Source organism: Adelges cooleyi, unplaced genomic scaffold, assembly GCF_023614345.1.
Source record: "Adelges cooleyi isolate 19-005CV unplaced genomic scaffold, UGA_ACOO_1.1 ACOO_flye_CR_arks_rails_tigmint_CR_PRNA_9, whole genome shotgun sequence".
NCBI classification, from domain to species: Eukaryota; Metazoa; Arthropoda; class Insecta; order Hemiptera; family Adelgidae; genus Adelges; species Adelges cooleyi.
This window is the reverse complement of record NW_026096579.1, coordinates 6,993,590-7,016,459: the sequence shown is the minus strand read 5'-3', so window position 1 is coordinate 7,016,459 and position 22,870 is coordinate 6,993,590. Positions and strand designations below refer to the sequence as shown.

The following is a 22,870-nucleotide window of genomic DNA, read 5'->3' as shown; positions in this document are numbered from 1 at the left end:
TTAAATATTTAAGGCCGAAGCGAAAAAACAGTGTATACCTAGGCTATTAAGGAATTATGTCGTTTGTATTCAATACAAAAAAAAAAAAAAAAATTGAATTAAAATAGTTTATTAAATACTTGTAAATGAAGTATTTAAAAAAATATTTGAAACTGACCAAATTATTTAAATACCAGTGCTACAACAAACACTGATAGAGATGATCAATATCCAAGCTAAGTTAATGGACACAAAATTTAATAATATTAAGTCCATCAGCAATATGTTTAACAAATTTTCACAAGCTATTGCACGAGAAAAAAAATTAAAACCCTAAGTATAAAATTTACGAATAGTTATTATGATTATCCTTTTTAGTCCGAATACACATTAAGACATTTTCAAACAGTTAAATCTTTAAAATATGTTTTAATTAGCAGATGGAAATATTTCTTAATTTAAGTATTAAGCTAATTTAATAATTTATCCGATTACTTCTTACAAATCAAAATTATCAAATGCCATTGACATTAATCTACAATAGAAAAAAAAACTGAAATTAAAAACATTTCAGATAGAAGTCCTCCACAATTAACTATAATTAATATACATTTTAAACCAAACTCAATTTATAATTACAGAGTAGTTTTCACAATTTTATAAATTATACTTGTATACAATTTTAATTTTTAATTTTAAAATGAAAACTACATCTGTACGAGAGAATAAAATTAGAAAATTTAGAAAGTATCAAAACAAGGTGACGTAAGTGGTACACTATCAAAACTTATATTAATAGGTAATATACATTTAACAATTTTATCTTAACATACATAAGAGTTAATATCGGCAAAAATGTTATATATTATGGTATGAGCAGTAGGTTATTATAAAATAAATCTTAAATTATACATATGATGAAAAATATTTTATATGGTGTCATACTATTTTTTTTATTTGTATTACTGTAGATCTGGAAAAGGTATAAAAAAAGTCCAAAAGAAACTCCACTTTTTTTTATAATATTTGTGACTGGCTGCATATATTTCAAAATCTGGTTAAACCCATAGCTTTTATTTATAACTTATAAAAATTAAAAACAATGATTTATTTTTTAATATAGCTACCATCATAATATTTAAATAGAAATTTAAATATATTGAAGGTCGGTAGATTATTATACAGTGTAATTAATAACAGTTTACAAGTAATTTATCATATTCTAAGTTTTATTAATAATAATAATAATTAAAAAGAAGATTTTGAAAATGTTTTAGCCACTTAGTATAAAAAAAAAAAAAAGAAATGTTTTAACTCGTTCAACTTATTAAGTCGTTTGTTATTATTATTTGTCTAAAGCTGTGTTTGTTTTAATGGCAATCACAACCTCTTCACCGCAAGACTTCAATACAGTACACTGAAAATTTAACGTCAATGTTTTAATTTTGCAATTTTATTACTTAATTTAAAAAACGTGTACCCACCAAAAGCTCTTTTCCAAGATCGAAGTCGGTTTTTAATTGTAGGCCAAGCTCACTGTCTGGGACCTTCAAATCTTCACGCAACTCACCGTTGTCAGACATCAAACTCAAGAAACCATCATCTGATATGTCAGTTAACTAAAAAATTCAATTTTTTATTTACATACATAGCATAGATACATACTACACAAACATTTCACATTTTTACTATTTCAACTTGTTTAGTAAATCATTAAGTAAACAGATTTTTCTATTTTTTTAATAAATTACCTGATAATCTTCACGCTTGACATGGGGAACGTCCATATTGTGAGTTGAAGGACAAATATCTTCATACTTCTTGCCAGAAAATATGTCTAAGCCAACTAAATGAACCTTAGCGTGGCCGTGCTTACCAGTCTTAGAAGTAGACATATCCACAATTTTACAAGGGCGGGCCTAAAAAATAATACTCATGATATAACAACAAAGTTAAAGACAGTACATTTTTACAACAAAATAACTTATTATAAATAAGACAGATTACTTAATTTATTATAATATGGTGGAACGTTATTCTTGTAATTTATAATATAAGGCCGATACTTCAAAAATCAACTTTTGAGTCCAACATAAACCAAAAACTTATCTAATGTGTAACAAAATTATAAAAGCACTGGCGATGAATTTTAACAAGAAATTTTTAACTTTTCAACGAAAAATGTGTCGACCTGCCATACAAGTAAATAAAAGTAAAAATTTATTGACCTCAAGAAATTGATATTATGATATGCTACATAAATTAACCTAACTCTAGTCCATTTTAGCTTTATAACCGGAATCAATTATTATACTTGTTTCATAGGGTATCAGGTTATGCAAGCTACGGAACTAAAATTAGGAAATATTTTGTATAATATTAAAAAAAGAGGGATTCAATGGTTGACTAACTGTCGAGTGTGATTAGTTTAGCAATTAATTTACCATCTACCAAACGAACATAAGCAAATTGTTATCGGTTTTCAAGAGAGTTAAAAAAACTACTACCACAAAATGTGAGGGCAAAACTGTCGTTAAGGTAGCCATAACTTTAGAATATGTCAAGGATTTTAATTGCAGATTCTAATCAGTGTAATGAACACAAAATTTAGATTTTGGTAATGATAACAATCAACATCTAATCGGCAATGAATTAGTGCATTTTATAACAAAAAAAAGAGCTCAGATAGGATTTACCCATTGTTAAAACATTAGATCAAACAAAAAATACGTTTATACAAATATCAAGTTATACTCATGTAAGAATTACTCAGCTAATTAAATGCCTATTGTTACGAGTTGATATGAACAGTGTACAAAAACATGTCACGAATCCATAGCATTGTTCAAAATTGATTTCCATAATTCAACTATGTAGCAGGTATACTTGATTGCGACTAATTTGTTTTACTAAATACTTAAATTAATTTTATTATTACTTTCAACATGACGAAACCGTTCTTTCGCAGAGCCGAACATTGCATGGGGTACGTTGTAGACGCGCCAGAGTCTCCAGTATCAAAGTGAGTATCTTCGATGTCAGCCATTTTTTCAAAACAAAACTATAATAATAAAATAAACGTAAAAACTAAAAAGTTAACAATTTGTTCAAAATAATTATTCAACAGTAAGTTGTGTCGCTGACATCGTGTTAACAGAAAATAACCTAGAAAACCTCGTGAGGTATTCGAGACAATTTAACAGTTTGTTTCGACGCGTCGACGTGTTAGAAAAAACGCTGAACTACTTACTTCGTCAACAGAATGATAACAAAACGAACTATACTACTTCTATAATAATATGTTAAATATAAGTTTGAAATAACTTAAACAATAATTAAGGCAGTACAGTTCTAACGAATTTCAAAAAAAAAAAAATTCCAGCCTTTAGGGCGACACAACAGCACAATAAAAAAGAGATGGACGATAAGTCGGCGCTTTTTTGATGTGATTACCACCACCTGGTGGTCAACAATGAGACATCATGGAAGAAAAAACCCTAAACGCCAAAAAACTATTTTTTTTATTAAAAAAATTGAAATGAAAAAAAAAATTGAAATGCAAACATTTCCTAACTATCATTATTATCAATTTCCATGTCTTTGTGGGCCGATACTGTAATTTTTGTCAACTTAATCAGACTTCAGAGATTTCTACATATTTGAATGACCTCAGCTGTACGATAATGTACTTTGAATTATTAGATAGCCGGAAAAATGACAAATAGTAATATTTTAATCATTGTAATTCACTCAATATTAAATTTAAAAAAACAATTTTTTTTTTATAAATGACGACGAGATGATCAATAACTTAACTGAGGGGTAGAATCATATGTTTTTAAAATATATAATTGGGCAATTTTTTATGTAATATAATTAATTGTATTGCAATAATTTTATATAACATATATTTATTGTAAACACAACATTTAATCTCTACAGATGAATGATCAAAGTCCAAATATTTGTTTTGTCAGTTATTACTAAATTAAAAGTATGTTGTCAAAATCGAGTAGGAAAAAAGTATGTTTCTTAAAAAATTAACGTACATTATTATTTGTAAGTATGTGGTTGTTAATCTTAGGACAGGTTTGAAACAAAACCTGTTAAATTTGTTGAAAAAAAAATATATTAATAACTACCTACTCAACAATTAATTAGCATTTTTTACCAGGTAGTAATTATCTTAAATAGACATATTTACATAAGACTTAAAAAATGTAGGTAATAAAAGATCATAATTTTTTGGCCTATAAATACAAAAACATCCATTTTTTTTCTTGTTATTTTTTAAAAGTATTATATAATTATAGGTTATTTAATGAGACTATCCTGCTCGTTGAGCTAGATTTATCATATTTTGCTTTTTAATAAAGAAAAATGTATACATTTATACATTTTGTACCTGATGTAGAGATTAATAACTACACAAAAAATTATTAATGTTCCAATAACTATAATTTGAAAAAAAAAATAGTTATTCTTATGAAAATGTCTTGTATAGTGCGACCAAATATTATATAATATATAAATGAATGGACTATGAAGACAAGATATTTTTAAAATTTCAATACAACACTACGTAGAGTCACCATGTTTTAAGTCCTTTTTTAAGCAATCAAAATACAGTACAACTTCAATTTGTTTAGTTTTTGACACTAATGTTTCAATAATTGAACTTTCATAGATTCATATATAAAAAAACAATATAAAGTATACATGAAAATAATTACAGGATGGGACTTATTAATTTATTAAATTTAGCAGAAGATAACACTTTAAACACTCATTCTGAAAATTACAATCTTATGAAATATTTAATTTCCATTAGGGTTACAATTTAAAACATTTTAACAACAATATTATCACAAAAATAATTAGAATATATTAGATGTTTTTTTTTTTAATCAAACATTTAATAGTGTAATATACTATGTAAAAATAGGTTCCTTCTGTAAATTAAATTAAAATAATACATTTTTAGTTCATAACATGTTGAAATTATTTAAAAGTAAACACAGCATATAATGGTAAATGGTCAGACGGACAAAGTTTATTTGGCATTGGTGGTAATCCTTTACATTCGTCTACATTTGGAAGCTTCTGGTAAGTTTTTAATTTTAAACTTGTGTGTCTGAAATCATAAATTATAAGTTTCAATCAAATAATAATATACAACAATAGTTATATTTACATGTGAAAATGGTAAATTTTGATCATAGAAAAACTAACGCCTCAGAGTGAATAACAGTGTAAAAGATAAATCAAAATTGTATAAATCTTAACCTCATAACTTTTTAAAAAGCAAAATAATAATTTATAATCTTACTTGTTACAAAACTTAATTTTCTAAAGTTCTTAACTAAATACTACTTATATAATAAGGATGATATTATATGATGTTTTGCCTATTTACAATTATTTCAATAAGAAATTTACTTTTTAGACCAAACAACAAATAAAACAATTATTTATAATTAAATCTTAAGCAAAAAAATGTAATAGATTTTTACCATAATTATTTTGAGTTCTATATCAGATTATTCTAATAATATTTGAAATATAGGTACACAACTTAATTTGATCATCATTACTAGTCCTATACATTCCTTTGTATATTTGTTTAAAAAATAAAAATGTAATGACCAAAAAGTCTACAGGGCTACTATAAAGTTTATGACTTATAATAATTAAATATTACAATATTTAGTAAACTCTTTGAGGGTCTATTTTCTACTCATAAATCATTTTAATAATTTGGAAAAAAATATGCATATGTTAGTTTAAATATTATGTTATATGTATATATAAGTATAAATTATTACGTGTAAAATATATAGTCTACAATGACCCATTGATCGTGAAAAGTAGAACAACTTGAATCATTATATACAGATGCAAACTTTAAGTTGTGATACAAATTACCGGTACATTGCCTGAAAATCAATTTAAATTAGACAAAATATGAATATCTAAAAAAAGGAGTTATTCTAAAATATACCTACCCATATTTTGAATAAGAATCAGCCAAGGATTTATCATTTTTTCTTTCACTGTGATATAACTAAAAAAAAATTACAATATTAAACATAATTTCAAAAAATTAGTATTCTCTAAAATCCTTATAAAAACTTCAATCACAAATTAAACATTTGCAAAAAAAATATATTGTAAAAATAAAGTTAAAAAAAAGCATGTAATTATCATTTGTATAAAATAAAATTAGTCAAAAATACTATAAATATAATGAACTACAAAAATATAATAAATTATGATATTCGTTATAATATTACTACATAAATTATACTTATTGAGTTAAAAACAAAAATTAAGATTAAAATAATTTATTAGTAAAATTTGATTTATGATAACTTATAATGAAACCAATACAAAGAACAAGTATTATGAAATCTTAAAGATTTTTGTACAAAATTCAATACATGGCTCAACGTTAAAGAAATTATATTTGAAAATTATTTAAGGTACAGTAATAAATTACCTTTGAATATAAACTATCATTCGTCTGTCGCTTATGATTATTCGATGATCTTAATTCTAAAATATTTGTATGCTGACTATGTTCAGTTATGCCCAAACATTGTGGGATGAGTTCATTTCCCATTTCTTGCCTTCCACTCACATTGGTTTGAGGCCATAATGTTGGTTTTTGTAATTCACTATAGTTTAGAGCACCATTAATTAAGAAATCATAAACAGCAGTGTTAGGTTCTAAATTGAAATCGCCAGTCAACACAATCGGATGGTATAAAGGAATAACACGGTCATCGTCCCTATATAAAAAAAAAAAAATAATAATAATTATAAAATAAGTAAAAAAAACCTTAATGAATTGAAAACGGTTATATTGAAAAGCTATATTTTTTTAAATTTAAATATAACATTGAAAAACTGATAACTAGTATTGTTAATGAACAAACACCATATCGTCGCTTCCAAAAGAACAACGACCCATTTTTTTTTTTTTGGAAATTGGTTTTTCACGGTTTTGAAATTAGTAACAATAAATTTGTAAAGTCCATACGTAAAATTGTGGATAAGTAATTAGTTAATTTGTCAGAATTTTCCAGTGTTTTTTTTTTTTTGTACATATAAAATTGTTAAGAAAGGTATTTTTTCAGTTTACTCTCTTGTATAATTTGACTAGTTGCAGTTACGTCATTGTTTTCCGGAAGCCGCAATATTAGTTTTAACATCAACTGATAAAGTAGTGAAATTACTTATCATGTCCTTTGTAAGCTACTCTTTCAATTTCAGCCAGAAGCAAGTGCACCTGTGCTAACTTGACATCGTGTCGTTTTTTGTTATAAAGTATATGTGTTGTTGATACAATTACATTTTCATGTTCATTTTGACGTGGTGATAACCTCAGGACAATACCCACATTATCACGATCTAATACACTAATACCAGGTTGATTGTACTCAACAGTTACTTTTTCTTTAAGTACAAACTTATCATTTTTGTAATAAATAGCACAACCATCTTGGTGGCCATGAGTGCGTTTTTTATACACACCATTGTAACCTAGAAGTATATAAATTTAATTAATAATTAGAATTAAAAATGTTAAAATAAAGTTTAATGTCTGAAGCATAAATCTTTGCTTCACCTTACAATTTTATTTAATTATTTTTGTAAACTGTGAATATGACATGGCAAACCACATTCTCCTACATATTTATTCCCTTTTTATCTATAATTTTCAATATGATCATTTAATATAAGAGAAATAAAGACAATTTTTTTTAATATATGTTATTTTTATAAAATATCTATCGCCACCAGTCAAGTATATTAGGCAGCAAAGTAACACAAGACATTCCATTGTTATATATATATACATATAAAATGTATTAAAACTGTATTGGAATAATTGTAAAAACCATACTTGACTGAGGCAGCTAACATTACAAACCAGAAATAAAACAAAAAAGTAGACCTGTCTAGAAATTAAAAATAAGAAAAATAGAATTACATTTTTTTAATATAAAACTGAGTGTAAAAAATAGAAGTTGGAGACAACTTACACTGAGGTAAAATAAAAATTTTTAAATAACAATAGGACAAACAAATAGTATCTTTGCAGAGGAAGAACTAAACAAAGCAATTTAAGTAAGTAATATGTAACATGTATAATTAAGTTCAAACAGGAGTTTCCCCCTACAATTTTGTAGTTTTAATCACCTAATTAAAATCTGGCTTTTACAAAAACTATTATATTTCATTTGCTTACAAAAAGTAACAAGTTTTGTTTTTTTGCCTTAAAAATTAATACAGTTGCATCTGTAATGACAAAACTGATAAGTTAAATTTTTTCCATGTGGAAACAAACTTATTACTTTACGTAATAATTTGTAACTATTTATGAAATATGCTAGTAAATAATTTACCTATATCAGATAAGTTTCTGAAAAACCAATTTAAATGTGTTTCTTGAACTTCTTGAAAACATATTATCTAAAAACAAATATCTCAAATTAAAATTAAAGTAAATTAAAGTAAAAAAAAATTAAATCATTAACCCATCAACGACAAAAAACCATTGTAATCAAATATACTTTCGTTGATTGGTTAATAAAAATGTTAAGAAAGTCAACACGAATCAATTGTTTAATACTTTAATGGCCATCTAAAAGCATCCAATCATTTTTTTTTTTAGTTCTATGAATTAGAATAGTTTTTTTTTGTTCAATTTTACATTTAAATTTTAGATAATATTCCCTTTAACATCCTATCAATATCTACTCTCTTCCGAAATTGTCCCAATAATAGCACGTATCATTTTATTGTTGTAGAGCTGATTGGTTATTTAATATCATGTTTTTAATAGTATAAACTTTAAGAATAATTTTAACCACAAAGTAAAATTAAAAAAAAACTTTAGTTTTGTACTTACATCAGCATTATACTTTCTAATTTCATCCAACAAAAGTTTCCTTCTGTACTCCCAGTTCAATACACGTAAATCTGACCAATCATATAAAAAGGAATTCTTTTCTAGTAAGTTTTGAGCCAAAATGTTATATGATAGCAAACTAAAATCATATGAATTACTTCTTGCTAAAAATATTTAACTCTAAATTAATATTCAATTATACTAATACAAAGCCAAAGGCGGATAGGTCCACTGGAAAGTCCTCGGAGTTACTCTGTTCATATTCATCTACATTCTACAAGATGGTTAGTCTAGCCTCTGAGAGGAGTTCTTTTTTCAATGATTTTCCATCCTGTAAATATCGAAAGCCGCCCAAGACCGAGTTCCTAATTAGCGTTAGTGTACTCTTATCACAGAATAGCCTGTTTAATCTATTCTGTGATCTAAATACTAATGGCTTACCCACTGGGGCACATGTCCTCCTCTTTTGAAAGATTTACATAAGAAATATAGATACCCAAGCCGTCCTATTTCATGAATGACATTCACATTATAAAACTACAAGTTAGGCATCTCTGTTGAGAACACTAATCGGAGACCATCAACAATATCTAAAGAATGTGTATTTACAACAATAAAATAAAATTATACAAATACTAGTCAATTAATATACACATTTATTAGAATAAAATAGTATTTTAAAAATTTTTAATTATAATTGAGTATTGGTTCTAACAATTGTTATGGGTTTCTATCAATAAAAAGTAAATTATGATAGGATCTTTTTTTTTCATTGTAATCTTATTAAAAATTAGAACCCTCTTACAATTTAATTTTTAGACTGTAAAAAGAAAAAATTGATATTGTTATGAAGGAAAGGAAATAAAGCTAAAATATTAAATAAAATAATGAATTATTTAATTTTTATAAATATTATGATAAAGTTATGTCATAACTTTACTATTAACGGTTGAAATTTCAATTAAAAAATAAATAAAGAGACAAACAGATAGAGTTGTAAATATTAAATGATTATAGGTGCTGTTGTTAAGTTCATGTGTATTTAATCTTTTTTCTTCTGTCTTTTGCCTAATCATCGCAGATTCTTTTAAGTAGTAATTTATGTGGGCTGTTTATAGACCGATTGTATTTAATTTTGTTAAAAAAATTATAAATAATAATGGTATTTAACGTTAAACAATGCTTTCCTTATTTACTTTTGAATTGAAATGGATATTGTGGGAAGGGAACAGTAAGTTTTTGAGATTTTTAAAACAAGTTACTGGGAACATACTACAATAGCCCTATCCGCCCTATCCGAGTACTAAATTTGAAATATATACAACTCACGTTTGTTATCACAATGTACTAGAGGTCTAATGCGGTTGAGATAATTTTTCAAGTTGAAGCCTGAAAATGAAGCATTCCTGAATTTTGAGAAATTGTAGATTTCTGTTAAAAACATGTATAACACTTACTGCATGATTGACTTGGACTGGCCAAATGTAATATTAGCGATTGGACGTGTATGAGCAAGTAGACATATCTTATTAAATGTTCTGGCGAGATACATAAAAATAACAATATAAACATAGAAGAACTAAAAAAAAAATTGTCGATACGTTTATTTTTTTTTAACACAATTTTATTTGTAAGTACAATTAGGATATTTTTTTTACTAATAAAGTATAAATTACGTACTATCGTCGATTATTTAAAATGTTAATTTATTCAAAAATCCTTGATTTCGTGCAAGTACGCTGTGTGTTGTTGATAAAACCCGACTCACATGATAACTGATAACATATGAAACTGATTAAAACAATAATATAAAGGATATAATGGACCGAAAAAAAGGAGGTCACGTGGCTTTTAAGCTGTGTGCATCTTTTTTTTTTATCCTGGATTCTGATGTCATTATTAGATACTAATTGTTAATTATTATTATTATTTGTGAATTGTGATACGGTTAATGATAATGACTATAGATATTTATAGATCTATGTTTATGACCGATCTATTAGGTCAAAATTATTCAAGGTTTACCGTTTATAGATTATAAACCTTGAAAATTATTATCATTTTATTATATCTTTACCGATACACATATACTCTATATATCAATCGACTATTTGGTTCCAAAGAATTCAATTGCGAATCGATTGTTTATAAGTTATTAGGAATACAATTAATAATTAGATTTGACTGCTATGCAATTGATTGCGATACAAATAGTCGTATTAGTTCAACGTTTGTTTGGGAAATCATTTATACAGTCAAAACTCAAAACCAAAAAACATAATAATATAATTTATCCTTTTTCTGTAAAAAGGGCGGAATAATTTTTTTTCTACTCGAATTTAAGTTACAACCCTAGACTGAAATCTAGTAGAATTCGAAGTATGAATTCTATAAGAAATAATCTAACAACAATTTACATGTTATAACAAAATATAAATAAAATTGTTTTTTTCAAAAATTAATGTCTTCATTTCAAATACTATAAGGTTAATAAATATTTTAAGGAAATCGACACTCTACATTGTACTCTTTTCCTCTTATTTATTATTTTTTAAAGTTTATTTTCTTTTTCTTCTCTTTGAGCTTCTATAATGTAATACGGCTCCCTTATATCACTTATCAAATTGCGTTTGTTAAAAAGCGGGTCCACTATTTCGGGTAATAAGCATTTGATATAAAATAGATACGTACGTCGTACAATTTTATACACAACACAACATTTTATGATTTATATCACATTTTTAATTCTTACAATTTGAGTTTGTCAAACATTTCCGTGTTCATAAATAAATGATCGTAAAAAATCTGTTCGATATTTGTCTACTGAATACTTTATATGTACAACGAAAAAACACAATTTTTTCCCTGTAACCCTTAGTTGACCGATTATTTGATAATAATACGAGTGTTTTTTTTTTTAGGAAAATAACCCCGCTTTTCATCGACAAATATGGCAGCTAAAAATAACCGTCATATTTTTGTATGAGTATACAATATTATGATTTTATAAAGTAAGTAGTCGAAGCACTAAACAAACCATTTTTCGGTTAATCGTTTCAACAGCGCTCCTTGTATTTCTTTCTTTGTACGGGCATTTAATTTTTTTATTTTAATAATGGCTTTTGTAATTACACATTATAGCACAGCATTTAATTTCTATAATACAGTATTATAAAAGCAATTTTTTTTCAGATTTAACAAAATTTATTTACAGGCCACGAGCATTAATATGTATTAAAAAGCAAATTGTTTTACTCCAGTTTAGTCTTAGGAGGACGTTATATCTTATGCCCCTTATTTATTACGGAGTACTGTATAGGCAATTTATTTTGTTAAGTTTTTATCAGCTCCATATCCAAGAAATCATTTTTTATAGCATATTTTTTTTATTTTAAAACTCAGCATATTTTATACTATTATTATTATCTCGACAGTTATGTACAAAATTAACACGTGTTCATTCATTTTGTACATTTAAAACATAAAATGCCGACGTGCAACCACTGTAAACATTCATTATTTTCGTTTTGATTTTTCATTCGTACTTCTTTTAAAAAAGTTAATTAAATATACATTTATATTGAAATGTTATTTTTTTAGATGTTAAACTTATGCGTATGTATAAATTGTATAATGTATAATATGTACTCCTATGTAATATAATTTATTACGAAGAAGCACAAGTAGGCATTGTATATTATTGTATATTCGAGTTTTTACCTTTTAAAAAATTAGTTTTATGACGTATAATTTGATAAGCCATATCAGTAAAGTGTTAACCGCGAACGATGAACTATTGTACTTGGTCTAAACCCAATATGGCGTCCATTCACCGATTATTCCGGGCTAATCAATTCATCCTATCGGTGACTCGCGAACCTGTACCATGAACACGGAGGTCGGAGACTACCAAATACAGAGTAGTGGTGACGGCAAGCGGGGAGAGTTTACTTACTGTATGCTCCAAAGATTATTTATGTGTTCAGACTTCAGTGCGGTTCTTGTGTTAATGTGATTTCGTTCGTGTAAATTATTGTCGAATATCGGTATCGAGGGAACGTACGTGCTAACCGAAACATGGGAAAGTGCTGTGAATCTAAACGTTCGACATAAATGTGTCCGTGAAATGATCATCAAAACGATTGTTTTGCGTCTTGCCGTCGTCGTGTATTGCAGAGATAACGAGTGTCTTGTTTAAAGAACATCCGTAGTACAATGGAGGAGACCAAAGTGATATATCACATCGATGACGAGGATACACCGTATTTGGTGAAATTGCCAATCGCTGCCGACAAAGTTACATTGGCTGATTTCAAGAATGTACTCAATCGACCAAACTACAAGTTTTTCTTCAAGTCCATGGACGACGACTTTGGGTTAGTGATAAGAATATTATGTCAACATAGCAATATTTTGACTATAATACTTCATTATTTGTTTTTGAACTCGAATCATAGATGTTCACCCAATTTAGTAACGAAAAACTAGCAGTTGTTTGTTAGACGTTACTAAAATGTTAACTCATAAGATTATGTAACACGTCGTATGAATATTGCCATAACAGACGAGACAGAATAGGTTAATCAAACTGTTGTGTAAAAGAAAAATTAAATTTTATATAATGTATACAGTATCAATTGGAAATATATTATTAACAATCGAGGGTAGCGATAAGACAAAATAACTAGTCTGCGATAAAATGCCTATCAGTCTCTAATACAATCTTATAGTGTTTAAAAAATTATGTTGTTTGTAGTTTGTAGCCATTCTGTTAAGTCTGACATCAAATTTATTATATCAAAATTGTTTGATTTACGCAAATTGCTTTATCTAGTTGGTTGCATACAATTTTACCTAACAACATTCTTGTTATAATATGTATAGTTAATATTATTTGTTAAGAGAAAAAACAATATTTTAATGATGTTTATAAGAATATTTATGTATTATTAAATAGTATTAAAATTCTATTATTTTAATATTTCAGAGTTGTTAAAGAGGAAATTGTAGAAGACGATTCTCCATTACCATGTTTCAATGGCCGTGTCGTTTCATGGGTGAGTAGATTTTAAGCAAAAATTCAATATCTTTTGGTAGTTTTTTTAATTGTCTGCTTAAACTATAATTTTTATTTTAACACTAACGCAAATTAAGAAGCAGTATTTTTTGCTTAAGTTTTATACCTAATCAAATTATGATAAAAAAATGTTTAAAAATGAATATTCAGTAAAAAAAAAATAGTAATTAAAAGGTAGATATGAGCTAAAATGCAGCACCCAAGTGGCCCAAATTTGCCGACCATGCTGCATTAGTGAACATATTACGCCCCATTAAAGCAAAATCGTATATTTTAAAGTTAAAAATCTCTGTAAAAATAAAACCAATTGGATAAAAGTCTCATCATTTTATTTAATCTAAAGATTAAATTCTATAAGTTTTTTGACAGATGTTCTTCACTTGCCCCTGACTTTGAACCGTGACCGTGGCCTTAAGGGTCTTATACTTTCAGTTTTTTGCTCATTAACGTCGCTTGGAAAAAATTAAATTTTGTTTTTTGGTCCAAATTAAAATTTATTTTTTTCTTAAAATGTGTAAACATTTCAATACTTGTACATGGTTGAATAATAGTGCTGGTAATTATCATAGTCATATGCAAATATTCTAAGAAGTAGTTGTAGAATATTTTTCAGTCATATATGCATGCATTAAGTTCATTGTTTGCTACATACTCACTTTTATAGTATTTGAAATGTTAAAAAAATATTGTGGTTTTGAAAAGTCGAAAAATGTATAGATTTTTAATTTTAATTGGCCTAATAATGAACTTATAGTTATACTTTCTTTATTCTTTAATGAATTCACTTGAAAGAAATGTACCTATGAATGTATATTTTATTTTTTTGTTATAAAGTGAAAATTTTCCAGTTTGATTACATATGGTAAGGTTAACTACCCAACAACCAGTCTAATAATTGGACAACTATTTGTGTTTTATATGGAAATGTATGTAACTTGTTTTTACTTTTCCATATAGTTTAAACAGTTAATATGTATTTTGAAATTGTATAAACAAATTTGTAGTCATAAATGTTTTATTATTTAATGTAATTTCATTTAGATATAGAATTAGTGTAATCAAGCAGCCCTTAATATATGAAGGGCACAGAGGAAAAACAGTAGTAGTCAAATTTTGAAAATTTTAGAGTATTGCAAAAACAAAGTTGGTGGTGAATTCCTCTCCCTTTACATAAGAACAAAAAAAAACATAAAATGCTATTCTAATAAAAAATGTATTTATTTAAACAATCTATTGACATAAATAAAAAGAATTAATGGCTTAAATTGAAAAAAATATTTGAAAAAAATTTTTTCATAATGTGACTACTTCCGTTTTTCCCCTGTGCCCATCATATTCCAACTCTTGGTTCGCTCTTTAAAAAAATAATTCATATCCTCGTTCGTATTTGAAATTAACTCATTCCTTACCATATTTCTAAAAAAAATTAATAATTTACATAGTTTATTAACGTTTTGGAACAAGTCTATTTTATGGCCCAAACAATTTAATTACATTTTTTTTATACTTGAGTTTTGTCCAGATTTTTTTGCTCACACTTAGATTTTAAGTAGTTGAATCATATATTTAAAATTAAATGTACTTAGTATTCTTTAATTAAACCTTTTCAAAGTATGGGAATACTAGTATAGTTTGAAAATGGATCAATGTAATTTTCAAACTTTAGACACTGATGAAAATATTAACCTTCAATCGGTTGCGTGGGGTGAATAAACTCTCAGCTCTAATATAGACGTCATTACACAAAAAAGTGCGTGACAGATTGAAGGTTAAATATATTTTCAATAGTTTTTACATCGTAACAACATAGAATAACAAATTTTACTTTTTATGAAATGTTGAAAGTTTTTAGTAAATGTTATATTAATATTTTTGAATTTTTTTTACAGTTAGTCGCAGCTGAGGGAAGTAACATCTCAGATGGTACATCTCAAGGCACAGACTCTGGTCACCACACTCATCGAACTGGAGGGGACAATCAGTGAGTTATTCTAAATTTATAAAACTAAAAAAAATGTATCATTACTGATCATCACTGTTAAAAGTAAACACATTTTATCATGAATATTTTAAATAATAATGAAAATTTTTATTAGAGCTGCCAAAGCATCGTTACGAGTACATCAAGAAGAGATAGGAACTTGTACGGATACAGAATCGTCAATATCAAGTTCGGTACGACCAGGGCATCATATGGGTCGAGATGGTCACCATCGTTTAGCAAATCCAAAATTTCTGAAGTATAATGGTTTGGGAATGAATGGTCACCCCAAACAACATAGACCCTATGGTTCATCGTCAATGTTAAGTTCAGAATTAGAAACTACGAGTTTTTTAGAGAGTGACGAGGACGATGCTTCAAGTCGAATAACTACGACAACTGGTCGCGCCACCAATGTTTCTAGCGGTGAGTTAAATTAACTAATTATATGAAATAAAAAATTGATTAATGTATAAAAATATTTGGTTTTAGAATGGCAACGTTTAGCTGGTAGCGGCCGCCGTCGAACACAACAACGACGTAAAAGACATCAGAGACCAGCTGGCCCAGGAGGAATGTGCCGTACGTCTTCATTTTCATCAGTCACCGACTCTAGTATGTCTTTGAACATAATTACAGTTACATTGAACATGGATTCTGTCAATTTCTTGGGCATATCAATCGTCGGACAAAGTAATAATGGCGGGGACGGAGGCATTTATGTTGGTTCTATAATGAAAGGGTAAAACAGTATTACATAACTATTACCTTATATAATAGTACTTAATTTTATAATTAATCCTACAACTATAAATGGTTTGTATTTGTAAACTTTATTTTATGCATTTTTTAGAGGTGCAGTTGCTTTGGACGGGCGAATTGAACCTGGTGATATGATACTTCAAGTTAACGATATCAACTTTGAAAACATGTCAAACGATCAAGCTGTACGTGTTTTAAGAGATGTTGTTCAGACACCTGGGTAATAAATTTTAAACTAAATTTTGTTTTTTGTATTGTCAGTAAAATATATATTCAGAACATTCTAATTACATAAAACATCTATTAGCCTTGACGTGGAGTTAAAGAATTATCATTAGGTAAAATACTTTTTATTATTAATTTTCAGACCAATAAAACTAGTAGTGGCAAAATGTTGGGATCCAAATCCAAAATCATATTTCACAATTCCTCGAACGGAACCCGTTCGACCTATCGATCCTGGTGCATGGGTCGCACATACTGCAGCAATGAGAGGTACAATTAATATTTTCATTTCTCAAGTATTAGTAAGTTATTTATTTGATAAGTCAATTTTGTTGTAGGTGAAACTTATCCTTTACGTCCACCGTCAGTATCAACGGTTACATCCACAAGTTCTTCTCTTGTGTCTACTATGGCCGAAACTGAAAGTGAGTCTTGTTTAAAGAAATATTTTGGATAATTTGTGTAATTGTTTTTATTCTCTGTTTTAGTAAATGCCGCTTCAGCTAGTACTTTTAAAGATCTCCAGTTAGATGTGCGTACTACTGATATGCTGAGCATTGTTAGAGCTATGGCAAGGCTCGACTCCGGTTTAGAGATTAGGGATAGAATGTGGCTTAAAATTGTTATACCAAATTCATTTATAGGTTTGTTTTATTATTAATATTTTTTTAACATTAATTTTAAATCAATTAATTTTTATTTTTTGTAGGTGTCGATGTAGTAGAATGGCTCGAGACCCACGTTGAAGGTTTCCAAGATCGTCGAGATGCACGAAAATATGCATCGCACATGCTCAAAGCTGGTTACATCAAACATACAGTTAACAAAACGACCTTTTCCGAACAATGTTATTACGTCTTTGGAGATCTTTTGTCTGCAGGTGTGTTAATATTTGTTATCACTTGATTGTAAGGTTGTGTTTCAATGGCAATATGTCACCTTATCTAGGTATGGAACAAATAAAAATCGATAGCGAGTCAACTGAAAATGCGGGGGTTGGTAACCACGGCGCGTGGGATATGCCGTATTCAGGGACGTTCCATCCAAATTCTTCTCCAATGCCATTTAACTATTCTGGGGAACCACCTCGTTATTTGTTCGATAAGGATGAGAGCGGCTCAGGTAAGCAATTAAATTAAATTTAGTTTCTAATTAAATTAAAGTTTGTCAATATGCATCAGCGTGTCGATGCTCTTTACGAACACTAACACGTTTGCATAACTTTCGACCAAGACTAACACTTTTGGTTGTTTTAGTTTAGGAAATAGTGCCTGCTTGCATTTGCTTTGGGCTTATTTTAATAACATCTAGATGTAATTGGCAAAACATTATTTTTAATATAGACTTTGGACTGTGAAAGTTATTTAATATCCTCGTTGTCTTAGCGAGAACTTTCAAAACAGCTTATAACTAAACTATAATTTTTGATCTGTATTAAGTATAATATATTGCCAACGACGTAGGGATGCTAAGCTCTGTGTAAACCTGAGGAGACCAAGTTTCATTAACTGAGAATACCAAACTTGTTAGCTTTCCTATAGGGTTTTATAAAGTTGTTAAAAACTTTTCAATGTTGTTTTGTTCAGCTCACTTTAGTAAACTTATTGTTTTATTTTTTATTTTGTCTATTAAAGGTGGTAGCCGGTCTGGATCTGATATCATGAAACAAAATATGATAGGCTTAGCCATAAGCGAACACAGTGGCGGCACTGCTCAACAAATTCCCATTGGTGCTCCATCAACTGTCGAGAAATCTAGCGGTTCGGAAAAATCTCAAGTGTTAGCCCCTCCCAACACTGTACCTGCCGACTTATCTGCAAGCCAACAGTCATTCCGCATGGCAATGGGTAACCCCTGTGAGTTTTTTGTAGATGTAATGTAAACATTTTTTGTAATAATTAGCGTAAATTAAAAAAATAAAATAATTATAATACTAAAACTTTTGTATAATAGGATTAAATTTCAATGGTTTCCCTAACCCTCTTTTTACCTTCTTGTTTCAATCAATCTTAAATTATTTTTCAGTGCAGAAATATGTTGGAAGCTTTTCTATTTTGTAATCATTAAATAATTGTTTCAGAGATACCATACAACAATGTATTATTTTAACTTGCCCAAGTTAATAAACGTCATTTATTTATGCACTAAATAATAGGTATAGTAGTAATAATAATATTGATATAATATAACAGTATTAATAAAATAATTGTTTACTAGGCTAATATTATAATACGATCTACACGTGTTCATTTTTAACTAAAAAAATACTTAACTACCTAACTGGATAAAGAATAACAACTTATTTCATTAGAAAAGTAAAATAAATAATATATTATACTTTTTATTTATAGTGAATTTATGTAGTTGAATAGGGTGAGTAGTTATATAAATAAATACTAACTATTATTTAGAGCAAAAATAATGATCCTGTATTGTATCAATATCTCACTTTTAAGTATTTTATTATTGACTTAATTGTTAATAATTACATGATAATGTATTTACAATTAATTGCTTGTATTCAAGTAAACATTTTAAAAAGGTAAATCATTTGTTTACGATTATTATCTTTGAATTTTATTATAAAACAAAAAAACAAGTATTTTCTAGTATGATTAATAATTTTATTATTTTATTTGTGAAGATTAAATGTATATCGTTGAACTTAATAATTTATAACAAACAATAGATTTTATGTACAAGCAATAATTCTAATTATTTCTGCACTGGGAATTTTAATTTTTATTGATCTTGTTATGTTAAGCGTAAAATGTTAATGGCAATAACAAATCTGAACTAAAATTTAATAATGCCATTTATTTGAGTATTATATTTGTTTTTTGTAAAGCTTTCGAAATAAATCTTTTTTAAGTCGGTTTAAATTTATTATTTGATTACTGATAATTTTTTGATTTTTTTTTTCATTAATTTTACATTGCGTTATTTTTAATCCATCCGTAGCAGATTGCTATTGTTTTCCAAATATTTAAATACATTTTGTTCTTCTTTTAACTGTCATATATTTTATTCGAACAAGTTCTTCTTAGTTTTATTTAATTCTAACATTAGCTTACATAAATGTATATTTCAATCATGTTGCCATGCTCTCTTATGTGTAAATAAATTATTTTGTTAATTTACTTTGATATTATAACAGCTTTATAGACAATATTATAACTTACATTTATTAAAACAAAACAGAAAACAAAGAAAAAAGTGATTACAGAATTGGTGTGCCAATTATAGTCAGTCGATTATAATTAAACTAATTAATTTTATTAAGAACAGAAATAAATGTTTTTTTTTTTTAATATTTGTATGTAACATTTATAATAAAAATATTCATCATCTTCAAAATGAAAATGATGCTAATTCAAATTTTATATTATAATATTGAATAATTATAATAATAATATTTAATTACTAATTTTTTTTTTAACATCAATATTAATGATATTTTAATTTTTAATTTTGTTAGAATTTAAGTTTTTGACGCATATTTTTTTTTACTGTTAACGACATAAGACTGTGATAACATAATCCAAACGCGGTTTTTAAATTTGGTTATTTACTTTATTATTTTGTTTATATATGAGTTTTTTTTTCATTTTTAATACATTTTATGTTCTATTTGATACAGGGTAAGAATTATTAATGTATACGTCGTGTGTTTAATGGTAGTATGCTTTAAATGTATAATTTTTTTTTGTACTAATGACTATTAACGATGCCCAATTGAAAATAATGAGTCGCATGCCAAATTATTGTTTATATCGTCTGCGTGATTTCTATGTAATTACTATTATATAATTCATAATTGTAATTAGTTATCTTACCTAGCTAAAATCAAGACTATTGTAAACAATTTTTAGTTTAGTGTAATATATATTATAAATATATGTATGTAGCCCTTGGTTTTTCTTTCATAATAACTGTTACTTCGTCCAATGGCAATTTTTTTTTATGTCCACAATAAATAAAAGTAGGAATGCTATTCTACAACTTCTTTTGTTTACCTTCATCTAGGGTTGGTAGATCCAAAATCCTCCAATATAAGTAATTTTTATTAAAGTAATAAATCTGTACATAAAGGCCAGTCTCACTAATTGTAACTTTTGCAAATTAAGATTTTATTTTCCATTAAGCTCTGAGTTCATAAGTTATTTAATTATTTTTTTTTTGCTTCGAGAGAGTGTATCAAGTGTTTTTAAATTTGTATGTATAGGGGATTCACTAGTTTATGCCAACAATTGATATTGGTCCTTTTAGACCCAAGGTACAGAAATACAGAAATATATATATTTATATTATAAATACAGAGTGATCAATCTGATTTAAGACACTCGTTATAATAATTGTCAGTTGTCACATATGTTTCGTTTTCCAAAAACCGGTTTGAAAAACAACTGCTTGTATATCCTTATCTGAAAACAATTTATTGTGTCTGGTTATCGGCGTTATCGCTTATTAGACAGTGCGAACATAAGTATGAATTCTACAGGTTTTTGGAAAACCGAAGACATAATATGAAAATTAAAAGTGCAAATGAAATATCTTTGCAAAATCATAGCCAAAGTTGTGCAAATTCTTATTCGAATAACTATTTCACCATTTATTCGAATAATTTGTTTACAATTTATTTGAACAAAAAGTTATTTGAGTAAAAAAATTGTCTTCCTATATATAATATATAACTACTGGTTTTCTATATTTTCTAAATGTAGTATGTATTCGATTTATACAAAATAATGTTATTAAATATAATTACTTGAAAAAATGCACTTACAAACTATTTAAATGATATTTTTAGAAATTACTCGAATAAATTGTGAAATAATTATTTGATTATCGTTTTATTCGAATAACGTGTTATCTAGATGATTATTTATATAACTTATTCGAATGATGCTGGCTGCACAACTTTGGTCATCCGTCATAGCAAACGAACAGATTGATGAAATTTTAAAATTCAAACGCTAACATTTTTAAACAATTTTTTGTCTACATATGCATGGTATTAAAACACGTACCCGTGAGTATGAGAAAAAATAATTTTCAAAATATTGATATTTTCTATGAAAAAAAAACGAGTATCGGATTGTAAACTGACTTTTCGTCATCGGTATACTTGCGATGGCCATTTTCCTGCAGCTCTTGGTCTTGCCAAAAGCAACGAAACGACTTTGACAACAAAATGTTTGCTTACAAATATCAAAATCATAATTATTTCGTACAAAAAAAATTCTCAACCCCATTTCTTAAGCTCTGTAAACCGGATTTCCCCCTAAGTCTATTGACTTTTATGGAGAGCCGTGTTTAAGATTTTCAACCGTACTATTTGGTAACCTATCTTAGTCGTTTTTTGAGAAATAATTGATTGAGGGCTTTTGTATTTTAGGCTATCGTTTATTAGGGGCACCACATTTACCGTTTATGCATTTCATATGTCCGATTCAAAATGTTTTGCTTGCTTTTTATTGTATTATAATAGGATAATATTTTACTGTATTTTTAAGATTACATATCATACCTACATTACACTTGACAAAAGTGATAAAATACTCTGATCACAGTATTCAGCTGGCAGTAAGTACACGGTGTACTCAAGTGTGATTAATAGCTGTTTGTTATGGTAATTGTTTTAGCTCAAAAACAGTTAATCGTAAGATGGTTAGGCTGAAAAACAACATGTTCCAGTCAAAAAGAAATAAAAGTCCATTTTAATTTTAGTGCAAGAAAATCCAAAATTTTTTTTCTCGAACGACCAACCGGGACGCTTAAACAGTTAATTGGGATTGACCCCATTCCTCGCCTTAATTAGTTTTGCTCTTGTCTAGATATGCAAATGGGTGGTTGTGTTAATCGCTTAAATTAGGGTTTTCGTGTTTTCAACGAGCCATTCATTTAGTTTGACAGTGTTCTAATGAGT

The 22,870-nt window shown here is 27.3% G+C and overlaps 3 protein-coding genes across 7 annotated transcripts; 1 reads left to right on the top strand and 2 right to left on the bottom strand.

Annotated features, from left to right (window-relative positions):
* Positions 1–93: 93 nt before the first annotated feature.
* Positions 94–3,375, bottom strand: LOC126847158 (eukaryotic translation initiation factor 5A). Its single transcript, XM_050587254.1, has 5 exons — positions 3,230–3,375; positions 2,918–3,040; positions 1,731–1,898; positions 1,464–1,598; positions 94–1,396 (listed from the first exon to the last, which is right to left on the bottom strand). The coding sequence occupies exons 2-5, from the start codon at positions 3,023–3,025 to the stop codon at positions 1,325–1,327; spliced, it is 483 nt and encodes a 160-aa protein (XP_050443211.1). The 5' UTR covers positions 3,026–3,040; positions 3,230–3,375; the 3' UTR covers positions 94–1,324.
* Positions 3,376–4,731: 1,356 nt separating this feature from the next.
* On the bottom strand, positions 4,732–10,765 carry LOC126846406 (protein angel-like). 5 transcript variants are annotated; one of them, XM_050585771.1, is made up of 10 exons: positions 10,573–10,765; positions 10,354–10,475; positions 10,226–10,285; positions 8,897–9,060; positions 8,391–8,457; positions 7,218–7,524; positions 6,479–6,770; positions 5,985–6,043; positions 5,805–5,915; positions 4,732–5,113 (listed from the first exon to the last, which is right to left on the bottom strand). In XM_050585771.1, exons 2-10 carry the CDS (start codon positions 10,466–10,468, stop codon positions 4,981–4,983), a joined length of 1,308 nt encoding a protein of 435 aa, XP_050441728.1. In that variant the 5' UTR covers positions 10,469–10,475; positions 10,573–10,765; the 3' UTR covers positions 4,732–4,980. The 5 variants fall into 5 exon arrangements, with proteins under 5 accessions (XP_050441728.1, XP_050441727.1, XP_050441730.1 ...); XM_050585770.1 differs by having other exon boundaries at positions 10,577–10,765; XM_050585769.1 differs by having other exon boundaries at positions 4,733–5,113; positions 10,354–10,765.
* Positions 10,766–12,665: 1,900 nt separating this feature from the next.
* Positions 12,666–20,844, top strand: LOC126846405 (segment polarity protein dishevelled homolog DVL-3). Its single transcript, XM_050585768.1, has 12 exons — positions 12,666–13,272; positions 13,884–13,953; positions 15,863–15,954; positions 16,070–16,380; positions 16,447–16,696; positions 16,808–16,936; positions 17,084–17,211; positions 17,280–17,366; positions 17,430–17,585; positions 17,651–17,821; positions 17,890–18,063; positions 18,576–20,844. The coding sequence occupies exons 1-12, from the start codon at positions 13,112–13,114 to the stop codon at positions 18,821–18,823; spliced, it is 1,977 nt and encodes a 658-aa protein (XP_050441725.1). The 5' UTR covers positions 12,666–13,111; the 3' UTR covers positions 18,824–20,844.
* The last annotated feature ends 2,026 nt before the right edge of the window (positions 20,845–22,870 follow it).

Excerpts from the sequence above, each read along its gene's own strand:
- LOC126846405 (XM_050585768.1), top strand. The coding sequence starts at position 13,112 with ATGGAGGAGACCAAAGTGATATATCACATCGATGACGAGGATACACCG. Across the intron at positions 15,955-16,069 it reads CGAACTGGAGGGGACAATCA|AGCTGCCAAAGCATCGTTAC; the intron begins GTGAGTTATTCT and ends AATTTTTATTAG. Across the intron at positions 17,822-17,889 it reads TGGAGATCTTTTGTCTGCAG|GTATGGAACAAATAAAAATC; the intron begins GTGTGTTAATAT and ends CACCTTATCTAG.
- LOC126847158 (XM_050587254.1), bottom strand. The coding sequence starts at position 3,025 with ATGGCTGACATCGAAGATACTCACTTTGATACTGGAGACTCTGGCGCG. Across the intron at positions 1,899-2,917 it reads ACGGTTTCGTCATGTTGAAA|GCCCGCCCTTGTAAAATTGT; the intron begins GTAATAATAAAA and ends ATTATTTTTTAG. Across the intron at positions 1,397-1,463 it reads ATCTTGGAAAAGAGCTTTTG|TGTACTGTATTGAAGTCTTG; the intron begins GTGGGTACACGT and ends TTAAATTTTCAG.
- LOC126846406 (XM_050585771.1), bottom strand. The coding sequence starts at position 10,468 with ATGTTTATATTGTTATTTTTATGTATCTCGCCAGAACATTTAATAAGA. Across the intron at positions 5,916-5,984 it reads GATTCTTATTCAAAATATGG|GCAATGTACCGGTAATTTGT; the intron begins GTAGGTATATTT and ends ATTGATTTTCAG. Across the intron at positions 5,114-5,804 it reads GTAGACTATATATTTTACAC|ACACACAAGTTTAAAATTAA; the intron begins GTAATAATTTAT and ends TTATGATTTCAG.